Raw genomic sequence first — 27,041 nt, forward strand, 5'->3', positions numbered from 1 at the left:
TCTTTCTTTCTACCATGCAATTTTGTATAGGTTGATGAGAACTCATGCTTGATACCTCTTTCTTCATAATACTCTTCAACTTGAGTATTTTTGAACTCCGTCCTGTTGTCGCTTCAAATCTTCATTAATGTGGCTTCAAACTCATTTTGATCCCTTTTCGCGAACTTCTTGAAGATCCTAACAGTCTTGCTCTTGTTATCTAGAAAGAAAGTCTAAGTGTATTGTCGAGGGTTAGTCCCTGATAATGATTTCAGGGTATGCTGGACAGCGGGTGCGTGAACGGCGTTTCAAGAATTGATGTGTGCGCGTAAAATAGACTCAGGGACATAAGGAGTTATATAGGTTCAGGCCTCCCAAAAGATAATAGCCCTACGTTCTATGTGTTGTGTTATGTAAGATCTCAATTGGTTACAGAGGTAATTCTAGCTGGCTATCAGACTTGATATTCCTTCTTTTAGAAATAGGGACCTCATCCCTTTATATAGTAGGGAGGAGGAGAACTTACGTGTGAGTCCAAACAGAAGACCCTACTCATCCTAATATCTAACCCAAGCCATTACTACGAAGGACCGTCCCCGACCACTTGCTTGATCGGCCTGCTGACAATGTCCCGTCCATCGTGTGGCACCACATCGACCTGCAAAAGGCCTCTCTGCGCCGTCCATGACTTCGCCCACTAGAGTTAGCGTATGGAGAAGGAAAACACTTGAGTTGATATCAATAAATGAGATTAGACATGTTGTGTGAGATCTGGACCTACGACCAGTGAGGCCGGTTGCGGGCTCATGTGATGGTGAAGAGAGACTGGTCACGTATGCCTTGTACTGATCGTGGGAACCATACCCGGGTCATGCAACTGACCAGTTTTAGGAAATATATGCCTCTGGACATTATATCTCTCGTGGGGCCCGTTTGGCAAGGTACCCCTTTTCTTAATACACCGACAGTAGCCCTCGAGCTTTCTTGTGACCGTGGCATGGCCTGGTCACACCCTTCACGTCACGTTGGGAGGTTTAAATACCCCGAGAGAGAAAAAAGAGGGTACGAGAGAGAGAGAGAGAGAGAGAGAGAGAGAGAGAGAGAGAGAGAGAGAGATTGATTGCCACTGGACATGAAGGACTCCTGATTCCTTCTGTGTGCCCCTTGGGTTTCGAGCGGTTTTGAATGCCATGCTGGTTAGGGTCTCGTTGTGGTTTAAAAAGGAGTGCTTGATGGCCTTTCGAGCCACCCCCTTGCCTTCCTTCTCATCCTCAAGATTTAGTGCCTAGAATCCATTCGCCGTCATCCCGTCTTGCATTCTGCCTTGTAGTGTTTGCAGGCCCGGAGGCCATGGCGTATTCCCCTTCCTCATTGTCGGAGAGGTCATTGACCTCGGACGGCTCGGTGGGGGCAGAGTCGGCTCCGACTCCAAATCCACTCGTCGTGGTGCTTCCGGAGACGACGGTTGCTGCGGGTATGCTTATGAGGTTGAAGCCAGTGACCATCAAGCTCACACCCTTCCAAAGAAGGCCGCCCCCTCCGATCCGTCTCGATCTCCCGCCCGGGTGGATCCCTCGGCCGAGGTCATCGATATCTTCGATGACGAGGAGGGGGTCGATTGAGACTTTCTGAAGAAGGATATCGATGAAGAGGAAGAGTCAGATATGAAGCGGAAGGGAGGTCTACAGGGTGCGCCAGTGCTGATCAACAGCCCTAGCAGGGTCTTTGCGTCGGCCACCTTCCCTGGACCTTATGTTGGTCATCGTCCGATCCCCAGATTGCTGAGCTATCGCTCCAAGGAGGAGTACAAGAGGTTCATTGACTCATTCAAGGGCAAATAGAGGCGAGAGTTTGGCAGACTCTTTCTGTCAACTTTGCGATAGCCGCTTTAGCTAGGGAGGATAAGGCAGGCTTGTAATAGGATAGTTAGTCCGATTGGATGCAACTAGTCGGTATGTAACCTAACCTTTCCACGAATGAAAAAGTGTGGGGGTTGAACACCTGTTCTTGTTCTATCCGCACGCCAGTCATGCTCTTAGTGCACGGAATAAGACACGGCTCGGCAAGTCCGTCGGGGGCGAGTAGCGCTCGGCCCTAGTGAGGACTTGTGGCCTTGTGATCGTTGTCTCTGGCCTCTTGGTTGTTTGTCGTCTTGGTTACTAAGTTCCGTAGTGGCCGTCGAGTGTGGTCATGTGCTATGGTCAGAGAATCAATATGTCGAGAGCCCGTGGCTTGGTTGTCAAGTCCTACAAAATAGAGAGTTTGGGTTTTCTTTTTGAATTTAAGAACTTACAAGTTGTATTCCACGCTCGTCCAGAAGGTCCTACAAAATAGAAAGACAAGCTCGTCTTCGAGCGACCCTACACAAAAAACCTGCGCAACAAGACGATGTTCCATGAGTTTTGTAATTGACGGTCGTCCTCCATGGCTAGCTTGACTGCATCAGGTCGTGTGATAGTGACCACTTTGTAGGGTACCTCCCATTTGAGGGAGAGTTTATTCCGACCGACCTTATTCTGGATTTGCCTAAGGACGAGGTCACCTACGGCTAGTGTTCACTTCTGCGCCTTTCAGTCCTGGTAGCGTTTAAGGCCTTACTGATAACGGGCGGCTCGAATTAGAGTGTGATCGTAGAACTCTTTGATCAGGTTTATATCATCCTCCCGTTATGTCACCTGGTCATTATCCAAGTAATTGCTGACTCGAGGTGACTGAAGGGCGATTTCAGAGGGGAGCATTTCTTCGACGCCAAAAACCAGGAAGAAAGGGATTTCGGCTGTGACCTGGCTAGGGGTCATTCACAACAACCAAAGTACTGTGGGGAGTTTGTCCACCCAGTGTCTCGAATAGCTTTTAAGTTGGTCGAAGACCCAAGTTTTGATCCCTTGTAGTATCATCCCATTCGCTATTTCGACCTGTCCATTGCTTTGGGGCTGAGTCACAGACGTATAGCAAACCTTGGTCCTGATCTCTTCGTAATAGTCTCAAAAAGTACTACTAGAGAACTAAGTTTCGTTGTCCGTGATTATGCAGTTCGGACTACCAAACTACACTATCATCCCTCGTATGAACTTAATTACGGCTATGGTGGTGACCTTCTTGATGGCCTAGGCCTCCATCCACTTAGTGAATTAGTCGATTGCCACGAATAGGAACTCAAAACCACCTGGAGCTTTAGGGAATGGTCCCACAATATTGAGCCCTCGGACAGTGAAAGGCCAAGAGAGTGGTATGGTTTGTGGTGTTTAGGCTGGTAGGTTGGTATTTCGGTCATGGTACTAACACGACTCCTACTATTTCACTAGCTCGCAGGCATCCTAGAGGGCAGTGTGACAATAGAATCCTTGCCGGAATACTTTTCCAACCAGGGTGTGGTATGAAGTGTGGCTACCATATATGCCTCAGTGGATATCAAAGAACATTATGCTCCCCTCTTCCCGAGTGATGTATTTTAGAAAAAGACTATTCCTCCCTCGGTGGAAGAGGCGTCCCTCTACCAGGGAGTATCTATGAGCTTGTTGCAAGACCTTTTATGCTGATGCGTTAGCATCAGGGACTGCTCGATTATGAAGGTACTCTAAGATCTGATCCATCCAGGTTGTACCTGAATCGAGCAAGGCGACAATATGATGGTCGTCCGAGGTCGATAACACCGAAGGAGGTGTTGCCTCGGGTGCTTAGTTTTCGAGTAGAGCATCCCCTTCACCTTGACCTAAGACCGCGGTGGATGGTCGTGAGAGTCTTTCTTCAAAGACTCCAACCGGGACAAGTTCACGAGAAGTAGCTAGACGGACCAACTCATCGGCTAGGAAGCTGTTGACATCGTCCACAATGGTATTTGAGACCTGAACGAAAGTCTCGGGTGCTTAGTTTTCGAGTAGAGCATCCCCTTCACCTGGCCCAAGACCGCGGTGGATGGTCGTGAGAGTCTTTCTTCAAAGACTCCGACCGAGATAGGTTCATGAGAAGAAGCTAGACAGACCAACTCATCAGCTAGGAAGTTATCCTTGCGAGGGACGTGCTTGACCTCAAAGCCGACGAAGCGTCACTTTAGTCTTTTCACTTCGGCGAGGTATGCCGCCATTATCAGGTCAGAGCACTGAAACTCCTTTCTCACCTGGTTCATGACTAGTAGCGAGTCCCTTATCTAAGTGCAGATGCTACTCGCATTCCGGACAAGAGGCCCTCATATTCAGGAGTGCTATCAGTGGCTAGAAAATATAATTGAACTATGTACCTGAGGATGTCACCGGTAGGTGAGCTTAGAACCACTCTAGCCCTGGTTTCATTTAGTGTGAACGATTCGTCAAAGTGCATGGTTCAATTTTCGTCTGTCTCTGGTCATTGTACCTGCTCGGGCTCGAAGGAAGACCACTCGGCTACAAAATCGGCCAGTGCTTGGGACTTGATAGACGTTCAGGGGATGAACTGGAGATTGAATCCCCTGAGCTCTATTGCCCACTTTGCTGTTCTTCTTATCGTACCTCTATTATAGAGAATTTCCCTAATTGGAAGCGAGAAAATCACCTTGATTCTGTGAGCTGAAAGTAGTGTACGAGCTTACGAGAGGCCATTAGGATGGTGTATAGCAATTTCTGAGCCTATGGATATGAGCCTTCACATCGTGCAGAACCTCACTGACGTAATACACTGGTCGTTGGAGACCTTCCCGCTCGACGACTAGGACCATGCTTGCGACATGTGGTATTGAGGCAACATAGAGAAAACGCTCCTCATCGTGTCGAGGCGCGGTCAGTACGGAAGGGGGGGAGGTACCTTTTGAGCCCTTGGAATGCCGCGTCTACCTCCAGCTTTCTTCAGGAGTTTGAAGAGCGGCAGTCTCTTCTCCCCTAGCCTTGAGATGAACCTGCTCATAGCAGCAATGCATCCTGTTAGTTTCTAAACCTCCTTTAATCAAGTCGGGGATCTCATATGGTCGATGGCCCTAATCTTGTTAGGATTTGCCTCTATCCCTCGATGAGACATGAGGAATCTGAGCTACTTTCCTGATGAAACCCTGAACGTACACTTCTCCGGGTTCAGCTTCATGTGGTGCTTCCAGAGATTGTTGAACGTTTCTTGAAGGTCTGCGACCAGGTCTGTCTTGGTCTAGCTTTTGAAGACCACATCGTCTACATATGCCTCGATGTTTCTTCCAAGCTGTGGTCAAAGAATGAGTTAAATACACCGTTGGTAAGTGGCATCTGCTCTTTTTAAGCTAAAAGGTATTTTTACATAGCAAAAGACACCAAAGGGTGTAACAAAAAGCTGTCTTTTCCTCATCTTCCCTAAACATAATAATCTGATGGTACCCCGATCGAGCATCTAAAAAACATAACAGATCACTGTCGGTCGTTGAGTCAACTAGTTGGTCGATTCGAGGAAGAGGGAAAAGGTCATTTGGGCACGCCTTGTTAAAGTCAGTGAAGTCGATGCACATTCTCCACTCGCCATTGCGCTTCTAGACCATGACTGGATTAGCCAGCCATTCTAGGTACTACACCTCTCGCATGAAGCATGCTTCCAGGAGCTTGTCGATCTCTTAGCGAAACACTTCCTTCCGGTCGGCTGCGAATCAACATGTTTTTTGCTTTACTGATCATGCGTCTGGTTGCACAGACAACTTATGCTCGATCACATCCCTGGGGACTCCGAGCATATCAGACGGACTCCATTAAAAGACGTATGTGTTCGTCCGGAGGAAGGTGATGAGTACGAGTCCCTATTTGGGGTCCAGTGTGGCCCCTATTTGGACTGACTTGGTCAGGTCGGTGTCGTCCAGGCTCACTATCTTGAGCCGATCGTCTGGGCTAGCGATGACATAGACTTTTACTAGTTGCCTGCTGGGTTCAATGATCATGGATTGCGATCTGGGAGTCAGCTCGACCATGTTGACGCTCCTCTTGTCGCAGTGCAGGGCAGTTTTAGCGTTACCAACAATCGTGATGGCCCCTGTTGGCTTAGGGATTTTGATCGCTTGGTATGCGTAGTGGGTGATGGCCATGAATTGGGCCATCGCTGGTCGTCCGAGGATCACGTTATACATGGTCCCGAAGTTGGCCACATCGAATAAGACCCTTTTGGTTATGAAGTTCTTCGACGAGCTGAAGGTAATGGACAACTCGATTTGCCCTAGATGCTTAGCTGAGGAGTCCAGGGTGATCCCGAAGAAGGGTGGAGATGGCCTCAACGAGCTCCTCAGAATCTATAGAGCGTCCAGCGCGTCGACGAAGAGGAGGTTGATTGAGCTCCCCCCATCGATGAGTACCCGGCCTAATCGGATATTCTGCATCGTGGGTTCGACCATGATGGGGTAGCAACCAAGACGTCTGACGCACATGGGGTGGTCGGCCTAGCTGAAAGTAAGCGGGACCTTCGGCCACTTCAGGCGCGAGCTCTGGTCCGATGTGGTCTCCCACACCTCCCGAACCACCGACTTGTATTTCATATTAGAGGAATATGTCATTGCGCCTCCGAAGATGTGGTGGACCATGTGATCGACCTGCTAGTATTCCAATGCTGACTGGGTGGGGGCGGCCCCATCCTCATCATTCTTGTTGTGCTTGTGCTCGCGCTCCCCGAGCTCCTGGTCGATGATGCCTCGAACGACCTTGCACTCGATCAGGTCGTGGGCATCTATATGGTGGATCAGGCATTAGCCTCGACCCATTTTCCCATCTTTCTTCTCAAAGCGCTGACGTGTTAGGCCAGTTTGCTCTACCGCCAAGACCTCGGGAGGTCCGGCCTTACACTTGTTGTTCTTATCCTTCCGGCTGACCCCTTTGGAAGAGGTGGGCTGGTCGGAAGCAGGTCACAGTCTGGCATCGATCTGCTGGTCTCGAACCACGGTGAACTACGCGCACTTGTCTGTGAGCTCAAAGAGCTCGGTTGTGGTTCAGATTACCCAGGTGGCCAGGTTCTCAACCATTTTCTGGTCTTTGACCCCCCACTTGAATGCTATGATCACAGATTCTCCTGTGATCCTTGGAATGGTGTTCCGACATTCGGTGAAACGTTGAATGAAGTCTCGCAGTGACTCTCCTTGTCATTGTCGAACCTGATATAGGTCATCCTCGACCCCTGATCGAGCATAGGTCCCCTAAAGTTAACGACGAACTGGTCGCACAGATCCTCCCTGGAGTGAACCGACCCGTGAGGGAGGTTCATCAGCCAGGACCGGTGGAACCGGCCAAGATGGTAGGGAAGTAGTTGGCCATGACCTTCCCATGGCCTCTCTCAGCCTACACCATGTTGGTATAGATTTGCAGAAACTTCTCTAGGTTGGTCGAGTCGTCATACTTCTCGGCTAGGACTGGCCGGAACTTGTCCGGCCAGCGCACCTCCCGTAACCGGGAGGATAGGGTGTTGCACCCTGTCCCATAACGTGGAGCCACTTGTTGTTGGCCGGTGGCACACGCCCGAGGGGAGAGATGACAGTCTCGGGGTCCTAGAAATAGGGTGGAGCCGTTCGATGCCACCTTGTAGGGGGAAGGCATGTGGCAGGTCTGCTTGCCCCCTTCCTGCTCCCGCCTAGCCCAATCATCCTGCTTTTTAGTGGCCACCTGGCTCTGTATCACACCACAGAGGTCACGTTAGCATAGAGAATTGTGCAGGTTGGAAGGTTGGCTATCCCGACGTGGCGGTGGTCCACGAATACCCCCTGTGATTGAGGGAGCACGTGACTTATTCTACCGCGGGCCCTGCCGTGACCCTCATCGGCCTTTGCGGTGGCCACGATGCATGTTGACACGGTCTGGTGTCGGGGGGTCTTGACTAGGAGGGCGAGATCACGCAGCCACGGTGCCACGGGCGAGCCCTCTAGTATAAGTATTGGTGCATGGCTAAGGAACACTCGCGGGGTCTGTAGGTTCTATACCGGTGTCATGGTCTTGTAGTCGAGACACTGGGCGCAGAGTGGTGATAAGTCACAAGGGGGAGCTCTCAAAGCTTAAGCGGCACGATGGCCTAGGCGATTATGCCGCCGTAGACTGTGCCCTGTGCAGGGGCTCCTCGGGATGGCGCTGGGGATGCAGGACTGTCTGACGCTAGATTGGTTTTCCTCTTGGAGTATAGCCGGAGGTTCACCACCGGAGCTTGGGACTTGAGGGCCTCCTGTGTGCCCCTTGTTGCATGGTCCACCATGTAGACCTCGTGTTGGGTCTCAGAGCTCCTAGACTCCTTCTCGGTGTCTCATGCCTAGAGCACACCAGGTTCATCCGGGTGGTACCCCATGACGAATACCTTGTGGCGGCCAGAGTCCTCGGAATGGGACTCAGCGGTTGGCGTGGATCTATCCATGGGTAACCTGATCAAGCTTTTCAAACTTGATGAAACGACAAAAACACCCCCCACTTGGTGCGCCAAATATCAAGGGTTAGTCCCTAACAATGATTTTGGGTATGCTGGACAGCGGGTGCGTGAAAGGCGTTTCAAGAATCAGTGTGTGCGTGTATAATGGACTCAGGGACACATGGAGTTATACAGGTTTAGACCTCCTGGATGATAATAGCTCTACGTCCTGTGTGTTGTGTTATGGAGGATCTCAATTGGTTATAGAGGTAGTTCTAGCTGGCTGCCAGACTTGATCTTCCTTCTTTTACAAACAGTGTCATCATCCCTTTATATAGTAGGGAGAAGAAGAACTTACATGTGAGTCCAAATAGAATACCCTGCTCATCTTAATATCTAACCCGAGCCATCATTACAGAGGATCATCCCCAACCACTTGCTTGATCGGCATGCTGACAACGTACCGTCCACCGTGCGGCACCACGTCGACCTACAAAAGTCCCACTCCGTAGCATTTAATGCTATGAGACAGGACAAGGTCTCTCTATGTCATCCATGACTTCGCCCATTGAAGTTGGCACCTGAGAAAGGAAAACACTTGAGTGGATGTCAATAAATACGATTAGATAGGTAGCGTCAGATCCGACCTTGCGACCAGTGAGGTCGGTCGCGGGTTTATATGATGGTGCAGGGAGACTGGTCGTGTATGCCTCGTATTGGTCGTGGGAAACATACCCTGGTCGCGCGATCGACCAGTTTTAGGAAATATATGCCTCTGGTCGTTATATCCCTTTTGGGGGCTGTTTTTCAGGGTACCCCTTTACTCAATACACTGACATGTATCTTGTATAATCATCAACAGTAATAAGATAATATAGATTACCACCCAGACTTTTATAGATGGTTGGTCCGAGGAGGTCTATGTGTAGTAGCTCCAAGGGTCTTGATGTAGATAGTATTACCTTGTATGGATGCGAGCTTGCAACTTACTTTCCCACTTAATAAGGGCTACACAACTTGTCCTTCTCGAATATCACATCCTTTAAACCAACCACCGATCCATTCTTGAATGTCTTCTTGAGTTGGCTTATTCCAATGTGTGCAAGTTGATGATGCCAAAGACAATCCAAGGATATCTTGTGAAGAGGCACGTTGTCAAGCTAGCTTCATTAGATAAAAAATCCATAAGGTATATATGCCTATGTCTAAAGCCTTTAAAGATTAGATCATTATGTTTCTTGCTAGTAATGACAATATCAATATCGCTAAATAGATATACGAAACCTAAGTCGCATAGTTGAGCTACGGAAAGTAAATTGAAACTAAGAGACTTAACTAAAAGTACATTACAGATAGAGAGATCATTGGAAATGACCACCTTACCCAAATCTACCACATTTACTTTTGAATTATCACCAAAGGTGACCTTATCATGCTTGCTCACTTCATCTTCTAGTGAGGTGAATATCTTTACATTACCGATTATATATTGTGTACATCCACTATCACCAAAGGTGAACAAAGAACAGGAGCATGACGCGGGTGTGAGCGAAGGCGGCAGCGAGCTCCCACATCTCTGTGAATTCTGTGCGGGGAGTGTCAGGCAAACCCAAGTGCAGTAAGGCAAGCAACTAAGCATATTGCACCTTTGTTTCAATTGGATGAAATCTAAAATTGATGAACTATGCTTATGCATGTTTGTATGTGTCGAGTTAAGATCAAGTACAAATGGATAGATCCTATGTTGAATGCATTACTTCTATCTTGATCTGTTGTTCATCCTTTCCTTGTCACCTTGAGTATGTTTCTGATGTCTAGATTACAAGTTAATTTGAAATGCTTAGCAATGCATAGATCATTCGGTAGAAGTCGAGCGGTGAATTGTTTCATCGTTCACGAGCATAGGTGATATTTACTTTCATAATGATCACAATGTTGGATATGTGTTGATGATGATTGGATGAGTGATGAGTATGAGACGAGATGTGGGCGGTGCTACAGGTGTTATCTGCTCCAAAGGAAAGTTCTGGGGTAGGCCGGGAGAGGACCCCGGACACCGTAGGCCGCTTACGTCGTTGAAGCACCGATCGTCAGTGTAGTCAGCTTTAGCACTTACCTTACTCACAATATGCCGATCTAATGGTAAGGCGAGACGAATACCTCTGTAATTGTGATCATTTGGGTGTGAACACCGACAGTATGAGCGGGCGAGCTTGTAAGATGTGCTAGTTTGTTCTAGGAGTAGTTGTAGTACCTTCGCACTGAGCGATGTATGATCCAAAAGGTTGGGATTTATTAGGAAAGGTTGACATGAGTACCCCCTTGTATGGACCTGTGTGGTCATACAAGCCGTATAGTCCTCAAGTTGTGTGGGTCCAGGAGTATCCCCTGCAGGGTGTAAAAATATTTTGAAATGTCACGCTCTCGATCATGAGTATGCTTCTGTCCATCTGCATCGGTCGTAGAGTTTTCGCTTGTGGTTGATGGTTGAATATGTGGGAGATGGTTGAGTTGGTGTTTGTTACATATATGTTCAATGGTTCCAGTTATTTATGTTCAGTTGGTTATGGCCAGGTAGAATTATATTGTTGTTGGTTAAGTTAGTTGCTCACATCTATGTGTCTAAGTTGTTTACTGCTTATGTTTAACTTAACCATGTGATTTTTCCTTATTAATGGCTCAAAGCATAATCTTTGGAGTCGAGCTATGTATATGTGTTCTCTATTATTTAAGTCTTACGAGTACCTTCATACTCATGCATGCGTTTTCAGTGCTGCCGGTAAGGAAGGGCCGGTGTTTAGCTACTTCATGCCTGCTGATCAGGGTGGCAGGCAAGAGTAGTTTATCCTACTCTTAGAGGTCGTGCTTTTGAGATGGAGCCTAAGAGTATGTGGCTCCACTCTTTTTTGTTGTATAGGTTTATGTTTCTGCTGTGTAGATGTTGTCTTTTGGTTGTAAATTAGTGTCAATGCTTACATGGCTAAAGATTTGTAATATAAATGTTAATTAATCGCTCTTTATTAAGCTATGTTGTGATGTGTTATGTTGGAAAGATATGTGTTCTGATCTTGTGCATAAAACACGTGTCGGGACTACCAGGATAGTATTCTGGTTAATCATTAAAGTTGCAATTATGAATAATGGTCATCCTGTTGATTAATTAGAATTCTATTTGGACGGTTCCTCTCAACCTTCCAATAGGCAAAGTTTTTTTTCTTGAATTTTGGCACGCTATCATCATTCCCTAGGGTCATTGCTCTACGATTTTAAGTCTATAAAGAGCACGAGGCTCTGATACCAATTGAAATAATCTTATAAAATTTTAACTTCTATCAATTCCTAGAACAAATAGCAACCTTAACCTAGATGAAGAAAAATCAATTACTCGAGCAAGCAAGCTAGAACGAATCAAACAAATATGCAAGCAAAAAATTCAAAACTAAATGCGGAATTGAAACTTGCATAAAAAGTAAATACTTTAAGTAAATTACGGTAAAGTAAATAAGTAGGAAAGAAAGTCACCAATTTTTTTCTCAATGTATTGAAGAGTTGGTACTCTCCCCTAATACTTGTTGGAGCATCTACACAAGGATATCGCTCCTCCTTGAGCCACTAAGACTCAAGTGCTTGCTAGCGATTGTCACTTTTTAAGAACAATTTTTCTGAGTCTCATCCAATTTTTCTGAGTCTCATCTAATTTAATCAACTTTGAGCTCTAACTTCTTGAATTCTTACACACGGGCTTCTTTGAGCTACCTAGTGCTAGAATTTCACAAATGTGCATCCAGCTAAGTTTAGACTCAACTAGATCAAAATAGAACATTTAGCCCTCTTTATAGTACGGTCAAAAGACAAAAAATAGAACATATAACTACTCTAAGTGTCATTCATCACCTTGTGACACTTAGGACTAGAAAATCCTAAATCTTGATGCAAAATATGATCATCCAATAGAATTTCATAAAGTACCAAGAATACTCATATGATCATTGTGAACTTAGTTTTTTATTCTCTTTATAGTACGGTCAAAAGATAAAAAAAAGAAATATATAACCACTCTAAATGTATTTCATCACCTTGTGATACTTAGGAATAAAAGATCCTTAATCTGAATGCAAATATACTTTGATTGCACAATAGAATTCTATAAAGCACCAAAAATACCTATATAATCATTGTAAACTTAGTTTTTTAATTTCCTACAAAATATACACATTAGTCATAATCTCTAAATAAACACACAAGGGCAAGTCATTGAAACAAACAACAGTACACTATGACGGTCGCATGTTGAGACGTATGAACGAGGATCCCTTGACATCACGCGTCGACGTTAATATATAAGACTGAAGCCCTACATTATCAACGAAGTCACTGTAACATTGACGTCAGGAATCCGTATCCACGACTTTTGCCATGCGATAATAAATACGAGGCCTCACCAACGCCGTGCCTGTATGCGCACCACGCACCGCCCGTGAGACGTAGTCCGAGAAATTACTCCTCGAACATAAAAGGTTCACCAGCAACGCTCTGCCATACTAGAGTCCGCCGGCCAAGAAACCCAGCCCCATTCCGGGCACACGCCACCACTGGAAAATCCAGGCCTGCGCACACGAAATTGCCCAGGAAACCCGTCCCGCGCCCCAACGGCAACGGCGAGGGCAGGAACCGTCGCGTCGCGTGATTTCCCCGCAGCAGATCGCCCGTCCGACACCATCACGCCGCCCGTACGCTGCAAGCGCACGCGGCGCCCCTTCTACAGAGAGAGAGAGAGAGAGAGAGAGAGCCGTGTCTTCTTATCCCGTGCTCCCCACCCCGATCCGACGACGACGCCCGCGACACGAGTCCAAGAGAGCCAGCCCCACGTCACTTGCGTTCACCGTCCTCCTCCTCCTCAACCTCCCTTTTCCTCCCCTCCTCGAGCCCCTCCCCTCGTTCCCAATCCCATCTCGCACCACCAACCTTCTCGATCCAGCCAGCATCCGCAGTTCCGCACACCCACATGACCCGCAAGAGGCGCAAGCACGCCGCCGCCTAGGGTTCTGATCCCCGCGCATGGAGTCGCTGCCGCGGAAGCGCAAGGGCGCGCGTGGCGCGTGCTCCCTGGCCGGATCCCTCCACGACGCGCCCGCTGCCCGCAAGCGCACCTGCCGGGAGCCCAAGCAACGCCCCGAGAAGAAGAGGCCGCCCTCCGCGGGCGGCGATGCCGTTGGCGACGCCTCCTCCGCCCGAGGCGGCGTGGTGATGACGGCGCCCCCCGCGAGCGGGCGGGCGGCGCCGGACAGCCCCGGGCGCGGACTGAAGCGGAAGCTGGGCTGCATCGAGTCGGCCACGCGGATGGGGAGGAAGAAGCGGCTCGAGAGCGAGTACGAGCTCGGCGGCGAGATCGGCCAGGGCAAGTTCGGCTCCGTCCGGATCTGCCGCGCCAAGGCCGGCGGCGAGGAGTTCGCCTGCAAGGCGCTGCCCAAGAACGGCGAGGAGACGGTCCACCGCGAGGTGGAGATCATGCAGCACCTCTCGGGCCACCCCGGCGTCGTCACGCTCAAGACCGTCTTCGAGGACGCCGACAAGTTTTACCTCGTCATGGAGCTCTGCGGCGGGGGGAGGCTGCTCGACGAGGTCGCCAGGGAGGGGAAGTTCTCCGAGCAGCGCGCCGCCATTGTGATCAAGGATCTCATGGCCGTGCTCAAGTACTGCCACGAGATGGGCGTTGTGCACAGGGACATTAAGCCGGAGAATATTTTGCTCACCAAGGCCGGGAAGGTGAAGCTGGCCGACTTCGGACTCGCTGCACGGGTTACTAATGGTAAACGTTCATGCAATATTTCTAGCGTTTAGTTGGAAGATCAAGGAGATAAGATGGGTTTCTTGAAAATACATCGTGTTTACACCAAATTCCAACAATTTAGTGAGAAATAGGAATTTAAAAGTAGTAGAAGGTCAATCATAGGCGGTTCTGTCATCTTTAAATAATAGTGTGGTGTTACTGAGATTAAAATTTATGGCTGTGCATAGCTGCACTGCGTCTAATATTTCAGCATTGTTTCCATGTTACTCGGATTAATTGTTGGGTGCCTAGGTCTTAATTTTCCAGAATTCCAGCTATACAAACGCATCCATGTTTTACCATGACTGCTAGCATTTTTGCAGGTTGCCCATATATGTGGTCTTGAGTATCAGCCTATGTGATGTAAATGAGTTGGGAGTCAACTAATTCGTAGTCTTATGGTCTAGAACTTAAGTGAGCCATGCTAGTTCAGGTCTTCCTGGCTTGGTCGTGTAATAAGCAAATGAGGCTAACTCAACCTTACTTCAAGCTATGATCTCTCTTATCTCTGGAGTCCTCCTTAAGTTGGTGACAGTCGGTGTCTGATCTGTTTTGTGTCACTTCTGAGTTGGAACTGACAATTGTTATGATGTTTTGTGTGGCATCCCATTACTCCATAAGAAGAAATGCTCTTTGGAAATACTTGATCAGAGAAATGAGTGCAAGCTGTGTTTTTGGAGTCATGAGTTCATAGCAAGTGTTCATTTGCGTGTCATCTCCTTTTGCTAGGTATGATAAGAGAATGGAAACCTGGTGCTAGGTGATTCCTCATACTGAGTTTTTGTTTCTTTGCATGGAATTTCAAATTTAAGAACTTACATCGATGCACAAGATAATGGTTTGACTGTCGACATAGCTTCCTGAGTATTTTAGATTGTTTCATGTTGTGACTGCTCATGGTATTGATTGTATATGCACTCAAATTGAGTAAGAGGTTAAGTGGACTTTGCTCTCTTGGGCCACTTGCTCCGGTAGTCTAAATAATATATTGACGCCCCAATGTGCTAAGAGCATAAGTGGACTTTGTTAGCTTGGGTCACTTGGTCTGATTATGTGACGAACAAATGAGATTAGCTCAATGTTACTTCAAGATATCAGCTCCATCTTCTGTCTAGTCCTTGTTTAGTTGCCAAGTATTGATGTTTAGGTTGCTCGCTATCCTGTTTAAGTTGGTGCAGTGATGCATACTGATATTATCTGCTGTGCTTTTGGAGTCATGAACTGGTAGCAGGTGGGCATTAGTGTGTCATTCATGTGTTTTACATCCATGTTTTTGTGATCGTGGTAGTAGAATCTGTGTTTTTGCGTTAGACATTATTCTGTCTATACATGTTGTACACTATCTAATGTTTGGTGCATCATTGAACAGGTCAGAAATTGTCTGGCGTTGCTGGGAGCCCAGCATATGTGGCACCTGAAGTTCTTTCAGGAAGCTATTCTGAGAAAGTAGATATATGGGGTGCTGGTGTGCTACTTCATGTACTATTGCTTGGTTCACTTCCATTTCAAGGAGGTTCTCTGGATGCTGTCTTTGAGGCTATAAAGACAGTTGAACTTGATTTCAACAGTGGTCCATGGGAATCAATATCAGGTCTTGGACGGGATCTTATTGGCCAAATGTTGAATAGAGATGTCTCCTCTAGAATTACCGCTGATGAAGTTCTTAGTGAGTTCAAACTTAAAAGATTTTCTCATCTAGCATTACTTTCTATGTTGAGAATGCCTTTAGTTATTGATGCTTATTTCAGGTCACCCATGGGTCTTGTTTTACACGGAATGTCCCCTGAAGGCTGTAGCTGCTAATTTGTGTATCACTAACAAGATTGTAGCACCCAGAATTCCATGGGACAGAATTAGGTCAGAATGTGATTCATCATCTTCAGATTCATCAAGCCAAAGGTCAGAGGATCAGGACGAATGTGGTATAGTTGACGCACTGACCGCAGCGATAACTCGTGTTAGGATATCAGAGCCAAAGAGGAGTCGGCTGTGTAGCCCTGCCATTACCATTCAGCAGGAATGCTCTTCAAACTTGAAGAGTAACCTGTGTACGGCGTTCTGACCTGACCCAGTGTACAGCTCCAGATTGGAATGGTGTCCATTTTTCTCACCTGAAGGTTGGCCTGATTTACGATGGCCCAACTGATTTGTTGGTGTCTCGGAGCTGAGGATAATAGCTCGAGTTTTCATCAAAGCAAACAAGCGTTTGATATGGTGTAGGGTTTTCTTCGGTGATGCTGATAAACCCGACAGTAGTAGTTGCTGTAAATTCTGTACATAGCATGATCCCCGTAGCTGCCTGGGTTGCTAATTTATGTCGTGACTAGTGGTGACTATTTCAAGTAATGTTTATATTCCTGTTGTGTGCGATCTGCCTTCATGTGTCATTACTTATCTCTTGCAAATGTTTAGCGTGATGATTTCTTGGCATGCTTTATCATTGGCCACCCAATGCACCTTAATTTCTCTTCAGTTGTTAGATAGTAATAGGTAGCCAGAACGAAGGTATAGAGAAGTACAATTGACGTTCCGTCAACTGAACTATCTGTCACTATAATACTATCTGTACTGTACTCAACCTGATGACCACTGCTACTGTGTTGACCCATTCTATTTTTATTTATTTTTTTAACTGAAGCGTCGCCTTTAGCTCGCGGCAAGCAACAGCAAATGGGTACTCCGTGCAATACTGAAAGACCACTTGTTTCCGATTATAATTTTCCGATTCTCCCCTGTAGACGTAGGTAGGACAGATGCTGCAGCGGACTACTGCTGTAGACGGAAGATTAACATGCAAATTCGATTTGTTTTGAGTTCGAAATAGACCAATAGTGTGCTTGAGGCAGTAGTAGATGGTGTCGTCTTAGAAAAAAATGCATTAGAGCATGTACATCTTGCGGTGCTAAGGAGAAACCAAAGGAGAGAAAAATGAGTGCCAAGGAGAAACCAAAGGAGAGAAAAATGAATTAGCACTTGCGTTAAGGATGTAGCCACATGTGCTAAGGTCGGAATGCATAGCACCGGAGCGAAGTTTGCTAACATCTTTTTAATAACAAAATAATTATTTTAAATTATCTTAGCACCTGTAAAAATGTGCTAAGGGATAAAGTAGAAAGTGCTAAGAGAGAGACAATGCTACGTAACTACTTAATATCCAACTCAAAGGGTAACGGATGTATATGGCTCAGCTTGGATCTACTGCCGTATCATAGTGCTGCGTTTTGCTTTGTTTCTACTTCATATCATAGCGGGTACCATAGATAGCCCAGTCTGACTTAAGGTAAACCAACTCAAGTTTCGTACTCTCTCCGTTTCTTTCTACAAGGCACCCACGCATTTCTAGATTCAAGCTTTTAAATCTTTGACAAACGATTAGTCTAAGAATATGGAGGCTTTGAGATATAAATATGATATCGTTGGATTCGTATTTGGAAGTATTTTACTATGAATATGATTTTATTGCTATCAATATATGATAAGCGAAATTAAAAGTCAAAATTCAGTTTTGAAGACCGTGCTAAGTTAAACCGCGTCATATTTTTTGAATTGGAGGGAGTATTTCAGATTACCGATGCGGAATCTCTAGTGCCGGGGATGACTGCATTTTATACGATGAGTGCACAGATATCATGGTCAACTGGTTTCCATATTTTGCGGCTGGAGGCACCGTAGGTCGTAGCGTTAGTATACCGAAACCTCTTTAGGACACGGTACATATTCATCCATGCGTGAAGTGAAAACTCTCTCGCCCAAACACTCTAGAACAGCTAACCATGACGAAGAAGACCACCAACCTGAGCCATCTCAAGACTGCGCTCTGCCTCCTCCCTCCTCTCCTGCTCGCTGTCTTCTTCTGCATCCACTTCCAAACACAGTTCAGCCTCTTCTCCCCCGTCTGCCGGTGCGCCAGTCAGCCTGCCGCCACCGTCGACGACCACGTCGACCGCCTGCGGGCGTCGGCCACCTTCCTCCCGCTCAAGGACACGCGCCAGGGCGCCGAAACATGGTTCATCAGCACCCTCAACGCCACTGCCGAGCCGGTGGGCGAGGCCAGGAACCTGGTCTTCCCGTCCGAGAAGTCCTCCGGCCGCCTCCTCTGCCTGGCTGCGCCTTCACGGCACGACGGCGCCAAGAACGCCTACGCACTCGCGTGGCGCGACGCGCTCCCCCACGGCGTGGCTTTACTGCCCGGGCTCACTTTCGTGTCCGAGACGGCCTACGACCACAGCAACATCTGGCATGGGCTGACGTCGATCGTCCCGTTCGCGTCGTGGCACGAGAGGAGCGGGTGCAGGGCGCGGCCGGCGAGGTGGGCGCTGTTCCACCAGGGCGAGGTGAGGACGGAGATGAGCAGGTGGCTGGCGACGCTGGTCGAGGCGACGACGGGCGTGGAGGTGGTCATCGAAACGTTTGACCGGCCCAGCACTGTGTGCTTCGAGGAAGCGGTGGTGTTCAGGGCGAACGTAGCAGGCATGAACAGTGAGCGGATGCTCCGAGCGGCCGACTTCATGCGGTGCAAGGCCCGGGCTTACTGCGGCGTGGACGTGCGGGAAGCTGGAAGCGCTGACCCGTCGGCCTTGCGCGTCACGCTTCTGTTCCGCACGGGGGCGCGGGCGTTCAAGGACGAGGCGGCCGTCACGCGCGTGTTCGAGAAGGAGTGCGCGCGCGTGGCGGGGTGCGCCGTCGCCGCCGCGCACGTGAAAAACTTGACGTTCTGTGAACAGGTCTGCCCCCAGTCCCGTGCAAAAGCGTGTGTGCGTGCATGGCACGAAGGTTCGCAAGCAGATCTCGAAATTTTTCTGTCTGTCTGCTGTCATGGTAGGTGAAGCTGCTGAGCGCGACGGACGTGCTGATCTCGGCGCACGGGGCGCAGATGACGAACATGCTGTTCATGGAAAGGAACAGCAGCGTCATGGAGTTCTACCCTCTGGGGTGGAAGCAGAGAGCGGGGGGCGGGCAGTACGTGTACCGCTGGATGACGAGCTGGACCGGGATGCGGCACGAGGGCTCGTGGTGGGAACCCGACGGCGAACCGTGCCCCAACAACCCCGACATCCTCGACTGTTGGAAGGACAGGAAGATCGGGCACAACGAGACCTACTTCGCGCAGTGGGCGGCCAGAGTCTTCGCCGCGGCCAAGGATCGCAAGAAGGGCAGTGCCGGCGAGGCGTTGGCGGAAGAGCGGCGGCGACAAGCGACGATCTGCAAATGCATTTAGTATTTGCATTTAGTTGCGCTCCTTGCTCTGGTCAAGCTAGAGAACCTCGTGTAGTTTATGACACACGTCATTTTCTTTCCTTACATGATTTCTTTGAACATATGCATAAGTTACCGAGTATATGGTAACACCATGAGTCACCCCATTAGTTGGGTCTAATCCTCAAATGTACTAGACTAGGTCCTCAAATTGATAGCGTACAATTTCAAATGATGCTACCTTAGAACGTGTATTTATAGATAGATTTTAAATTTTATCATAGATAGTTATATGTTCTATCTCTTTAAAAATGTATGTGATATCAAGTTTGTTACAGACGGTTTTAAAACTATCTGTAATACACTTATAAACAAACGGATTTTATAAATAACCGTATGTGCATAGTAAGAGTCACATATAGGATTTGTTTAAATCTATCCGTGCTTACTAAGAGTCACATACGGTGTTTGTTTAAACTCGTCTATGATAATTGTCACAAACATATTTTTTTAAAATCATATGTGTCTCCCTTTCCCGTATATGCAAATTTGCTTCTTGTCTGGAAAAGAATAACACAAATACATACTTTATGATTCTCAAATTAAATACATTAACATATTATTTAAAACATCGATCACATATTATTCATAATATGGATCATACATTATTCAGAATATAAAACACATGCATTTACATATATGTCACAAAGGTTAAGAGCATCACACAAATGCAAATCACACATTATTCAGAACACATAAAACTAGCTAACTATACATTATTGGTCGATCGACACCGTATTACAAAAGAATGAAATGATTGACATCATGACGACGCCGTCTTCCACAAAGACAAAAAGTGATGGACAAACTTGGGTCAATCGATGCCGTCTTTCAAAAAGATGAGATGGCATCATCATCTCATCCTCCTACGATTCAGCACAATGTCAATCCAAAATATCATCTTCAATAGGAGTTTGTAGTCATTCAGATCTGGCTGCACCTTGACTATCTTATGCATTAGCCAGAACCAGAGTGTGTCGTTGCCAAATTGTTAGTCATGGTTCAACAATAAATAGACATTCAAGCATGTCTTACAGTTGACAAAAATATCTCTATTCTGATGAACAATAATAGAAAAATTTCCATCTGGTAGAATAGAATGGAAAACACGGTTGACAGCATACACATGGTAGATGGAGGGAGCCTTCACAACAGCGAAGAAGATGAATTCCACCAGGCCGAAGTCAATGCGAAGCATCCGCACCGTCAAAGCTATCATGAGGATAACCCTATCTTGCCATCTCCTGATTATCGTGAATTGTGTCATTACAAATTTACGACAAAAACAAGTTTGTGTCATTGCACAGATTGAAGCAATGAAAACCTAACAAACTCTAACTAAACTGCGAATGAAACTATATGATACTCACCTCGGTGCAATGAAAGAGATTTGGTCCCCACCGAGATCTCGCTTCTCCGACATTGATGGTGAGTGGGGACATATAACACTCCTCGCTCCTCAGTGCAATAAAACACTTAGATATGACGAGTGAGGATTAAGAACACTCATCATCACTTTATATTGAGAGGAGACAAGGAATTGTGTGTGTGAGAAGCCAAAAGAGATTGGGAAGATGAGCGGTTTGTGTGTGTTGGAAATCAAAAGAGAAAGAGGAGACGGACAATCAAATTTGAAAATATTCACGGGTCTTTAAATACAGATAGATATTTATAAAATCCATCTATGTCTACTAAATAGACATATGCAAATCTTACAGAAAACTGTCTGTAACAACATTCCAGATGAATTTTTCTAAAAACCGTCTGTGATTTCATTCACACCTAGATGACTGACTTGTTACAGACATGTCTGTCTTAGCAACCGTCTGAGGATATTTAATCCGTGATATGTCTAAAAAATCATCTGTGATATACCATCTGCTTTCAATGATTATGTGATAGAGCATAGCTTTTTAATTAGAAATCCGATTAACAATCTGTTTGAACCAATTTGCTCCCAACAAAGCAAGCAATAAAGGAGGGCAAACTTGGATATGTCTCGACTTGATGATATACGTTATGAATTTTGAATCAGTTTAAGAGAAGTCCAAGTTTAATTATAAATTATTTCACGTTGTTTTATAAAAATAAACCCGGACCGGGTTACTTTGTAAGAGCCCGAAATGGTGGTCTACTGGGATCATGGGATCATTTGAGTTAATTATAAAATATAAACAAACAAAATCCATATGAATAGACTTGAGTCGACTTAATTACTAGGACGCACACTGTCGAACAAGGTATATTTAGCAACTATCAACTTAACCATGGCCCAATAAGGACGTAAATACTCGAATCGGGGAAATTTAGCAACATTAAACTTATGGTGACAACTGACTAACTAATTTTAATTAGCCAATTTATATAAGGGCCCAAAAGTTTGGTCTACTGATATCATAGTTTGGAGCTAAAAATATAAGCAAACAAGATATGGATTATGCCATGTAGACTTTAATGCAGGAGTAATGTGAGTAGAAACATTAGGGGAAAATCAATTAAAAATAGAGAAAGCATATGAAACCAGTTACACGATATAGAAATCCTATGAAAGGTGTGCACTTGTGTAGCCACGCACAGCTAAAAAAAAACCCTTAAGTTCAAAATAAAAACACTATAGCCATTCTTTAAAAAAACATAAATAAATCTTGTGATTCTCGATAATAAAAAATGTATGAAACACTAGTCTATCTACTATATTATTATTTGAAGGGAAAAGGAGTCACCATGTTCGCTATCAATGTTACAAAATTACCACATTAATCAGAAAAATGAAAAGAATCTAGACCATGTATTGTTATAAGCATCTAACATCTAGATTAAACCAAATAACACATATCAAATACGATTAATAAATAGTAAAATTTAGAAACTAAAGAGTTCATATCAAATATGATTAATAAATACTTAAATTCGGAATTAAAAATTATGAAAAATTAGCATTTTGATTTCATACAGATTGGGAAGCAAAATATCTAAATAAGAGTACAAATAAAATATAATAATTAATAATTAAAATTGAGGTTAGAATAGAAAAAATAAGGATTCATATCAAATATAGTCTTATAAAAATCAAATATATAAACAAAGAGTCCATGTAAAACACAATTAATCAATAACTAAAATTCATAATAAAAATAAAATAAAAAGTCAAAAATCTTACTAAGATAATAGATTAAGAAACACCGTATTTCTCAAGGTCATCACATCAAGCAGACAGCAGGTAAGGCACATCACGTAGGTAAGGCAAATCTATTTTTATTTTACTTAGGCTGCCTACACCTGACATATAATTTTAACACTTGATCAAAATGTATACGAATCAAACCAATATATATATATATATATATATATATATATATATATATGTATATATATATATATGTATATATATATATATGTATATATATATATATATGTATATATATATATATGTATATATATATATCTATGTATGTATGTATGTATGTATGTATGTATGTATAACATAATTTTTATTTCTTATTCTAATTTTATGTGTTTTGTAACTAAATAACAATAACCTCATAAAAAATTAAAGAGACTAATTTTTAATCAAATATTATCTGACAGAATATTACAGTGAGACTAGTCACGCTATTAGCGAGGGTCACCCTGCTAGTTATGAAAATGCATGGGTCATTGAGCACCTAGAAAAATCTTGAAATAGAAAATAACAAAACAAAGGAATTTCAGTGGTCCTTGAATTAGAATAAGCACAGAGAAAAATAAAATTCTAAAAACAGAACGACTTATACCTATTTTATGCTATAGTATAACCCTATGTATTAATTAGACCTGTTACAGTTGCATAGTGTACAGCCATGCATATCTTTTATATAGAATTAGGATTGTAATCTCACCTTTAGTCATCATAGAAAGTAGAATTGAATAAACAAACGCGAATACTCTAATTCTAGCTGTTCAATTGCGTGAGCTATTCGGTTAGTGTTGATGATTATTTTTTGTGCGATCCGCCTTTATGTGTCATTTCTTATCTCTTCCAATAGTCTAGTGGGATGATTATTCGATCGGCATGCTCCATGATTGGCCATACATGGCACCTTCATTTCTATCTCTCTGGTACATATTTTTTTCTTCACGAATGAGATCCACACCCTCAGTTTCAGAGAGCTGAGACGCCTCGAGGGGTGAGCGATGCCCACCAGAAACAAGGACGCGCCACAAAGGGGCAGCACCTCCGCATGCAAACGCCGGGATTCGAACCCATGGCAACAGGCAAGGCTCCACCGAGCCTTATTGCTGGGCTAAGAGCATCTCCGGTACATGTTTGATATATACTCTCGATGTTCATATTGTTCTGATGGATGATATAGCGAAGCACTCTGAATGTGTACTTAACTTGATAGTGCTACTATCTGCAGGTGGACTCACTCTATATAGTAGTTGCAGATCTTAGTCCACTGACTTAGGTGCCAATTTGGATACTAACATAATCCAAATGGGTTTAAATTTGTCTAAAAAAATTCGAATTAGAGCGTCGCCTTTAGCTTACAGCATGCAAAAGCAGATAGGAGTAAAAAATACTGCAGGCTTAATTAGAACACTGACAGTATTATTTCATATTTTCATCCCATCTAGCCGAGTCAAACACTTGTCCTCGAAGGAAATTTACCCCATTCTCCCCTGTAAACGTAGGGTTGATATGCAAGGTTGCAGTGGACTTTGTGAACGGAGGATTACGCAGCACTCGTTTTGAGTTTGATATCGCCTGATTAGGCAGCACTCGTTTTGAGTTTGATATCGCCTGATTAGGCAGCACTCGTTTTCGTAATTTCGAATCCGTATTTTGCAAGCATTTTATAGCATGACCGCACAGATATCAAGACCAACTTGTCCATTTTTTGCGGTTGGAAGCACCCAAAAATGCATGTTGTGCCTTGTCGTTACTAGTAGTACATCTCAACAGCTGGTGCGTACAGGATAGCAGCTGGTAGGTCAACGGGTGATCTCCTCGATCTGCACATCAGTACATATTCATCGATCCATGCATGAGCGTCGTTGTGTGCAAACCCTCTCGCCCACACACCATGAAACAGCTCGCCATGAAGAAGAAGACCACCACTAACGTGAGCCATCTCAGGTGCGCGCTCAGCCTCCTCCCTCCTCTCCTGCTCGCTGTCATCGTCTACCTCCAGTTCCAAACCCTCGGCCTCTTCTCCTCGATTTCCCGAATCGTTAGTCAGCCTGCTGCCGTCGACGACTTCATCGGCCGCCTCCGCGCGTCGGCCACCTTCCTCCCGCTCAAGGACACGCGCGAGCGCTCCCAAACATGGTTCATCAGCACCCTCGACGACGTCTCCGAGCCGGAGGGCGAGGCCAAGAACCTGTTCTTCCCTTCCGCGGCGTCCTACGGCCGGATCCTCTGCTTGGCGGCGCCTTCCCACCACGACGGCACCGAGAACGCCTACGCGCTCGCGTGGCGCGACGCGCTCCCCAACGGCGCTGCGCTCCGGCCCGGGCTCGCGTTCGTGTCCGAGACAGCCTACGACCACAGCAACATTTGGCACGGGCTCACGGCGCTCGTCCCGTTCGCGTCGTGGTACGCCAGGAGCGGTTGCAGGGCGCGGCCGTCGAGATGGGCGCTGTTCCACCACGGCGAGGTGAGGATGGGGATGAGCGGGTGGCTGACGACGCTGGCCGAGGCTGCGACGGGCGTGAACATGACCGTCGAGACGTTTGACACGCCCGGACCGGTGTGCTTCGAGGAGGCGGTGGTGTTCAGGAGGAACCTGGAAGGCCTGAGCAGGGAGCGGCTGCTCGGGGCGTTCGACTTCATGAGGTGCAAGGCCAGGGCTTACTGCGGCGTGGACGTGTCGAAAGCCGGAGGCGGTGCCAGCACGTCGGCCCTGCGCGTCACGCTTCTTTTCCGCTCGGGCGGGAGGGCGTTCAAGGACGAGGCGGCCGTCACGCGCGTGTTCCAGAAGGAGTGCGCGCGCTTGGGCGGGTGCACGGTCGCCACCGCGCACTCGGACAGCATGACGTTCTGTGACCAGGTCAGCCCCAGTCCCGTGCAACTGCGTGCATCCATGCATGCATGCATGCATGCATGGTTGAGGTTGCTGAGTGTGCAAGAGACCAAGTGTGCGTGCGACTTAAATACAGTTTTTTCCCCTCTTTTCTTGGCAGGTGAGGTTGCTGAGCGCGACGGACGTGCTGATCTCAGCGCACGGGGCGCAGATGACGAACTTGCTGTTCATGGATAGGAGCAGCAGCATCATGGAGTTCTACCCCATGGGGTGGAGGCAGAGGGCGGGGGGCGGCCAGTTCGTGTACCGGTGGATGGCGGACCGGGCGGGGATGCAGCACGAGGGCTCGTGGTGGGACCCCAACGGCGAGCCCTGCCCCCGCTCCCCGGACATCCTCAGCTGCTACAAGAACCGGCAGATCGGGCACAACGAGACCTACTTCTCGCAGTGGGCGGCGAGAGTCTTCCCCGCGGCCAAGGAGCGTAAGATGCGTAATGCCGGCGAGGTCTCGGCGGAAGAGCGGCGGCGACAAGCAGCGACCTGCAACTGCAGCTAGCTGGCTGCGTTGCATGTTGTGATCAAGCAGACGTCCGGCCTGTTAATATTGTTCTGTGGAACAGTTTCATATATTTTTCGATCTGACTAAATTGATTTGAAACTACGCCGCAAATGAAGATATTGTTGCAATGTAACAGAACAAATAAGAGAATATAAGATGAGTGACCATATATGGTTAACAATTTGTATGATTTTGACCTGACTTGATTACTACCTTCATCGATCTGATGCAAATCTCCTAGAGCTACCGATCAACCTAAAAACTGAATTTAAACAAAACCAAACCATTTGCGCCATGATATTTAATAATTTGCAAGTCTTGGGTATTGGTGGTTTCATGAATTGCCACCATTCCTCATTGACATGTAGAACCACCTGTGTCCTTGACAACGGTTTAGAATGGCAAAAATTATGAGGGACATGGCGCATATGATTTGATCTGTCAAGCAGGACATATGGTTTCGATAATGTGGCATTGATATGCACCTCCTTCTGTCGAGATCGTAATGTAACATGCATATACACTACCATATAAAAGGTCATCTCTGTGCCCTTTTCTGTAGTGATAAACTTTTGAACCGATAGTGATAAACTTTTCTGTAGCAGCGATATGTGCTATCACATGTTGCATGTGAATAAGCAAACCCAAAAGTCCAAAACCACAACGGTAGCTCTTCTTCCTTGACAAACTCGCCGTGCAGCTACCGTTTGATAAAGCATAATTAACTATATTAAATTCTTTAAAAAATTAAAGTAGTTTAATATACACATTTCGAATTCATATATTTTCAAATAGTTATACAGGGGTAACGGATCCAACGAATCAGTAAGGCAAGGCACAGTACTGAGGATTTCAAAGCATGATCTCTTGTGGTTGCCCCATTAGGAAGTGTGACTCCAATATAGGTAGGTCTATGGCCGCTTATGGGCCATATCCAACTTGCATTCGTGTTCAACGTGATGAGTCAATATTCAGCAAACAAAACGTAGTCTCCTTCCTCCAAGTTTACGGTAGTGTTACTTTGACTCCACAGGTAGCTCCTTTATGTCTGTGAGATAGCTACTAATTTAACCACCAAAGGTCATGTTTGAAACCTGTGATAGTTTTCACATTCCTATGAAAA

At 46.1% G+C, this 27,041-nt stretch overlaps 3 protein-coding genes across 3 annotated transcripts; all 3 read left to right on the forward strand.

The window, feature by feature from the left end:
- The first annotated feature begins 13,056 nt into the window (after positions 1-13,056).
- Positions 13,057-16,470, forward strand: LOC133901673 (serine/threonine-protein kinase PEPKR2-like). Its single transcript, XM_062343109.1, has 3 exons — positions 13,057-14,077; positions 15,468-15,764; positions 15,847-16,470. Exons 1-3 carry the CDS (start codon positions 13,327-13,329, stop codon positions 16,158-16,160), a joined length of 1,362 nt encoding a protein of 453 aa, XP_062199093.1. The 5' UTR covers positions 13,057-13,326; the 3' UTR covers positions 16,161-16,470.
- A 1,252-nt stretch (positions 16,471-17,722) lies between these two features.
- On the forward strand, positions 17,723-19,632 carry LOC133902114 (uncharacterized). Its single transcript, XM_062343697.1, has 2 exons — positions 17,723-18,822; positions 18,921-19,632. The coding sequence occupies exons 1-2, from the start codon at positions 17,872-17,874 to the stop codon at positions 19,314-19,316; spliced, it is 1,347 nt and encodes a 448-aa protein (XP_062199681.1). The 5' UTR covers positions 17,723-17,871; the 3' UTR covers positions 19,317-19,632.
- Positions 19,633-24,406: 4,774 nt separating this feature from the next.
- Positions 24,407-26,075, forward strand: LOC133902181 (uncharacterized). Its single transcript, XM_062343778.1, has 2 exons — positions 24,407-25,386; positions 25,520-26,075. Exons 1-2 carry the CDS (start codon positions 24,421-24,423, stop codon positions 25,913-25,915), a joined length of 1,362 nt encoding a protein of 453 aa, XP_062199762.1. The 5' UTR covers positions 24,407-24,420; the 3' UTR covers positions 25,916-26,075.
- Positions 26,076-27,041: the final 966 nt, after the last annotated feature.

The sequence above is a fragment of the Phragmites australis genome, chromosome 20 (genome assembly GCF_958298935.1).
Source record: "Phragmites australis chromosome 20, lpPhrAust1.1, whole genome shotgun sequence".
NCBI classification, from domain to species: Eukaryota; Viridiplantae; Streptophyta; class Magnoliopsida; order Poales; family Poaceae; genus Phragmites; species Phragmites australis.

What these genes read in the sequence shown, in the direction of transcription:
- LOC133901673 (XM_062343109.1), top strand. Translation starts at nt 13,327, where the DNA reads ATGGAGTCGCTGCCGCGGAAGCGCAAGGGCGCGCGTGGCGCGTGCTCC. An exon ending in CGCTGCACGGGTTACTAATG is followed by an intron (nt 14,078 to 15,467) that starts GTAAACGTTCAT and finishes ATCATTGAACAG; the next exon opens with GTCAGAAATTGTCTGGCGTT. An exon ending in TACCGCTGATGAAGTTCTTA is followed by an intron (nt 15,765 to 15,846) that starts GTGAGTTCAAAC and finishes TGCTTATTTCAG; the next exon opens with GTCACCCATGGGTCTTGTTT.
- LOC133902114 (XM_062343697.1), top strand. Translation starts at nt 17,872, where the DNA reads ATGACGAAGAAGACCACCAACCTGAGCCATCTCAAGACTGCGCTCTGC. An exon ending in ACTTGACGTTCTGTGAACAG is followed by an intron (nt 18,823 to 18,920) that starts GTCTGCCCCCAG and finishes CTGTCATGGTAG; the next exon opens with GTGAAGCTGCTGAGCGCGAC.
- LOC133902181 (XM_062343778.1), top strand. Translation starts at nt 24,421, where the DNA reads ATGAAACAGCTCGCCATGAAGAAGAAGACCACCACTAACGTGAGCCAT. An exon ending in GCATGACGTTCTGTGACCAG is followed by an intron (nt 25,387 to 25,519) that starts GTCAGCCCCAGT and finishes TTTTCTTGGCAG; the next exon opens with GTGAGGTTGCTGAGCGCGAC.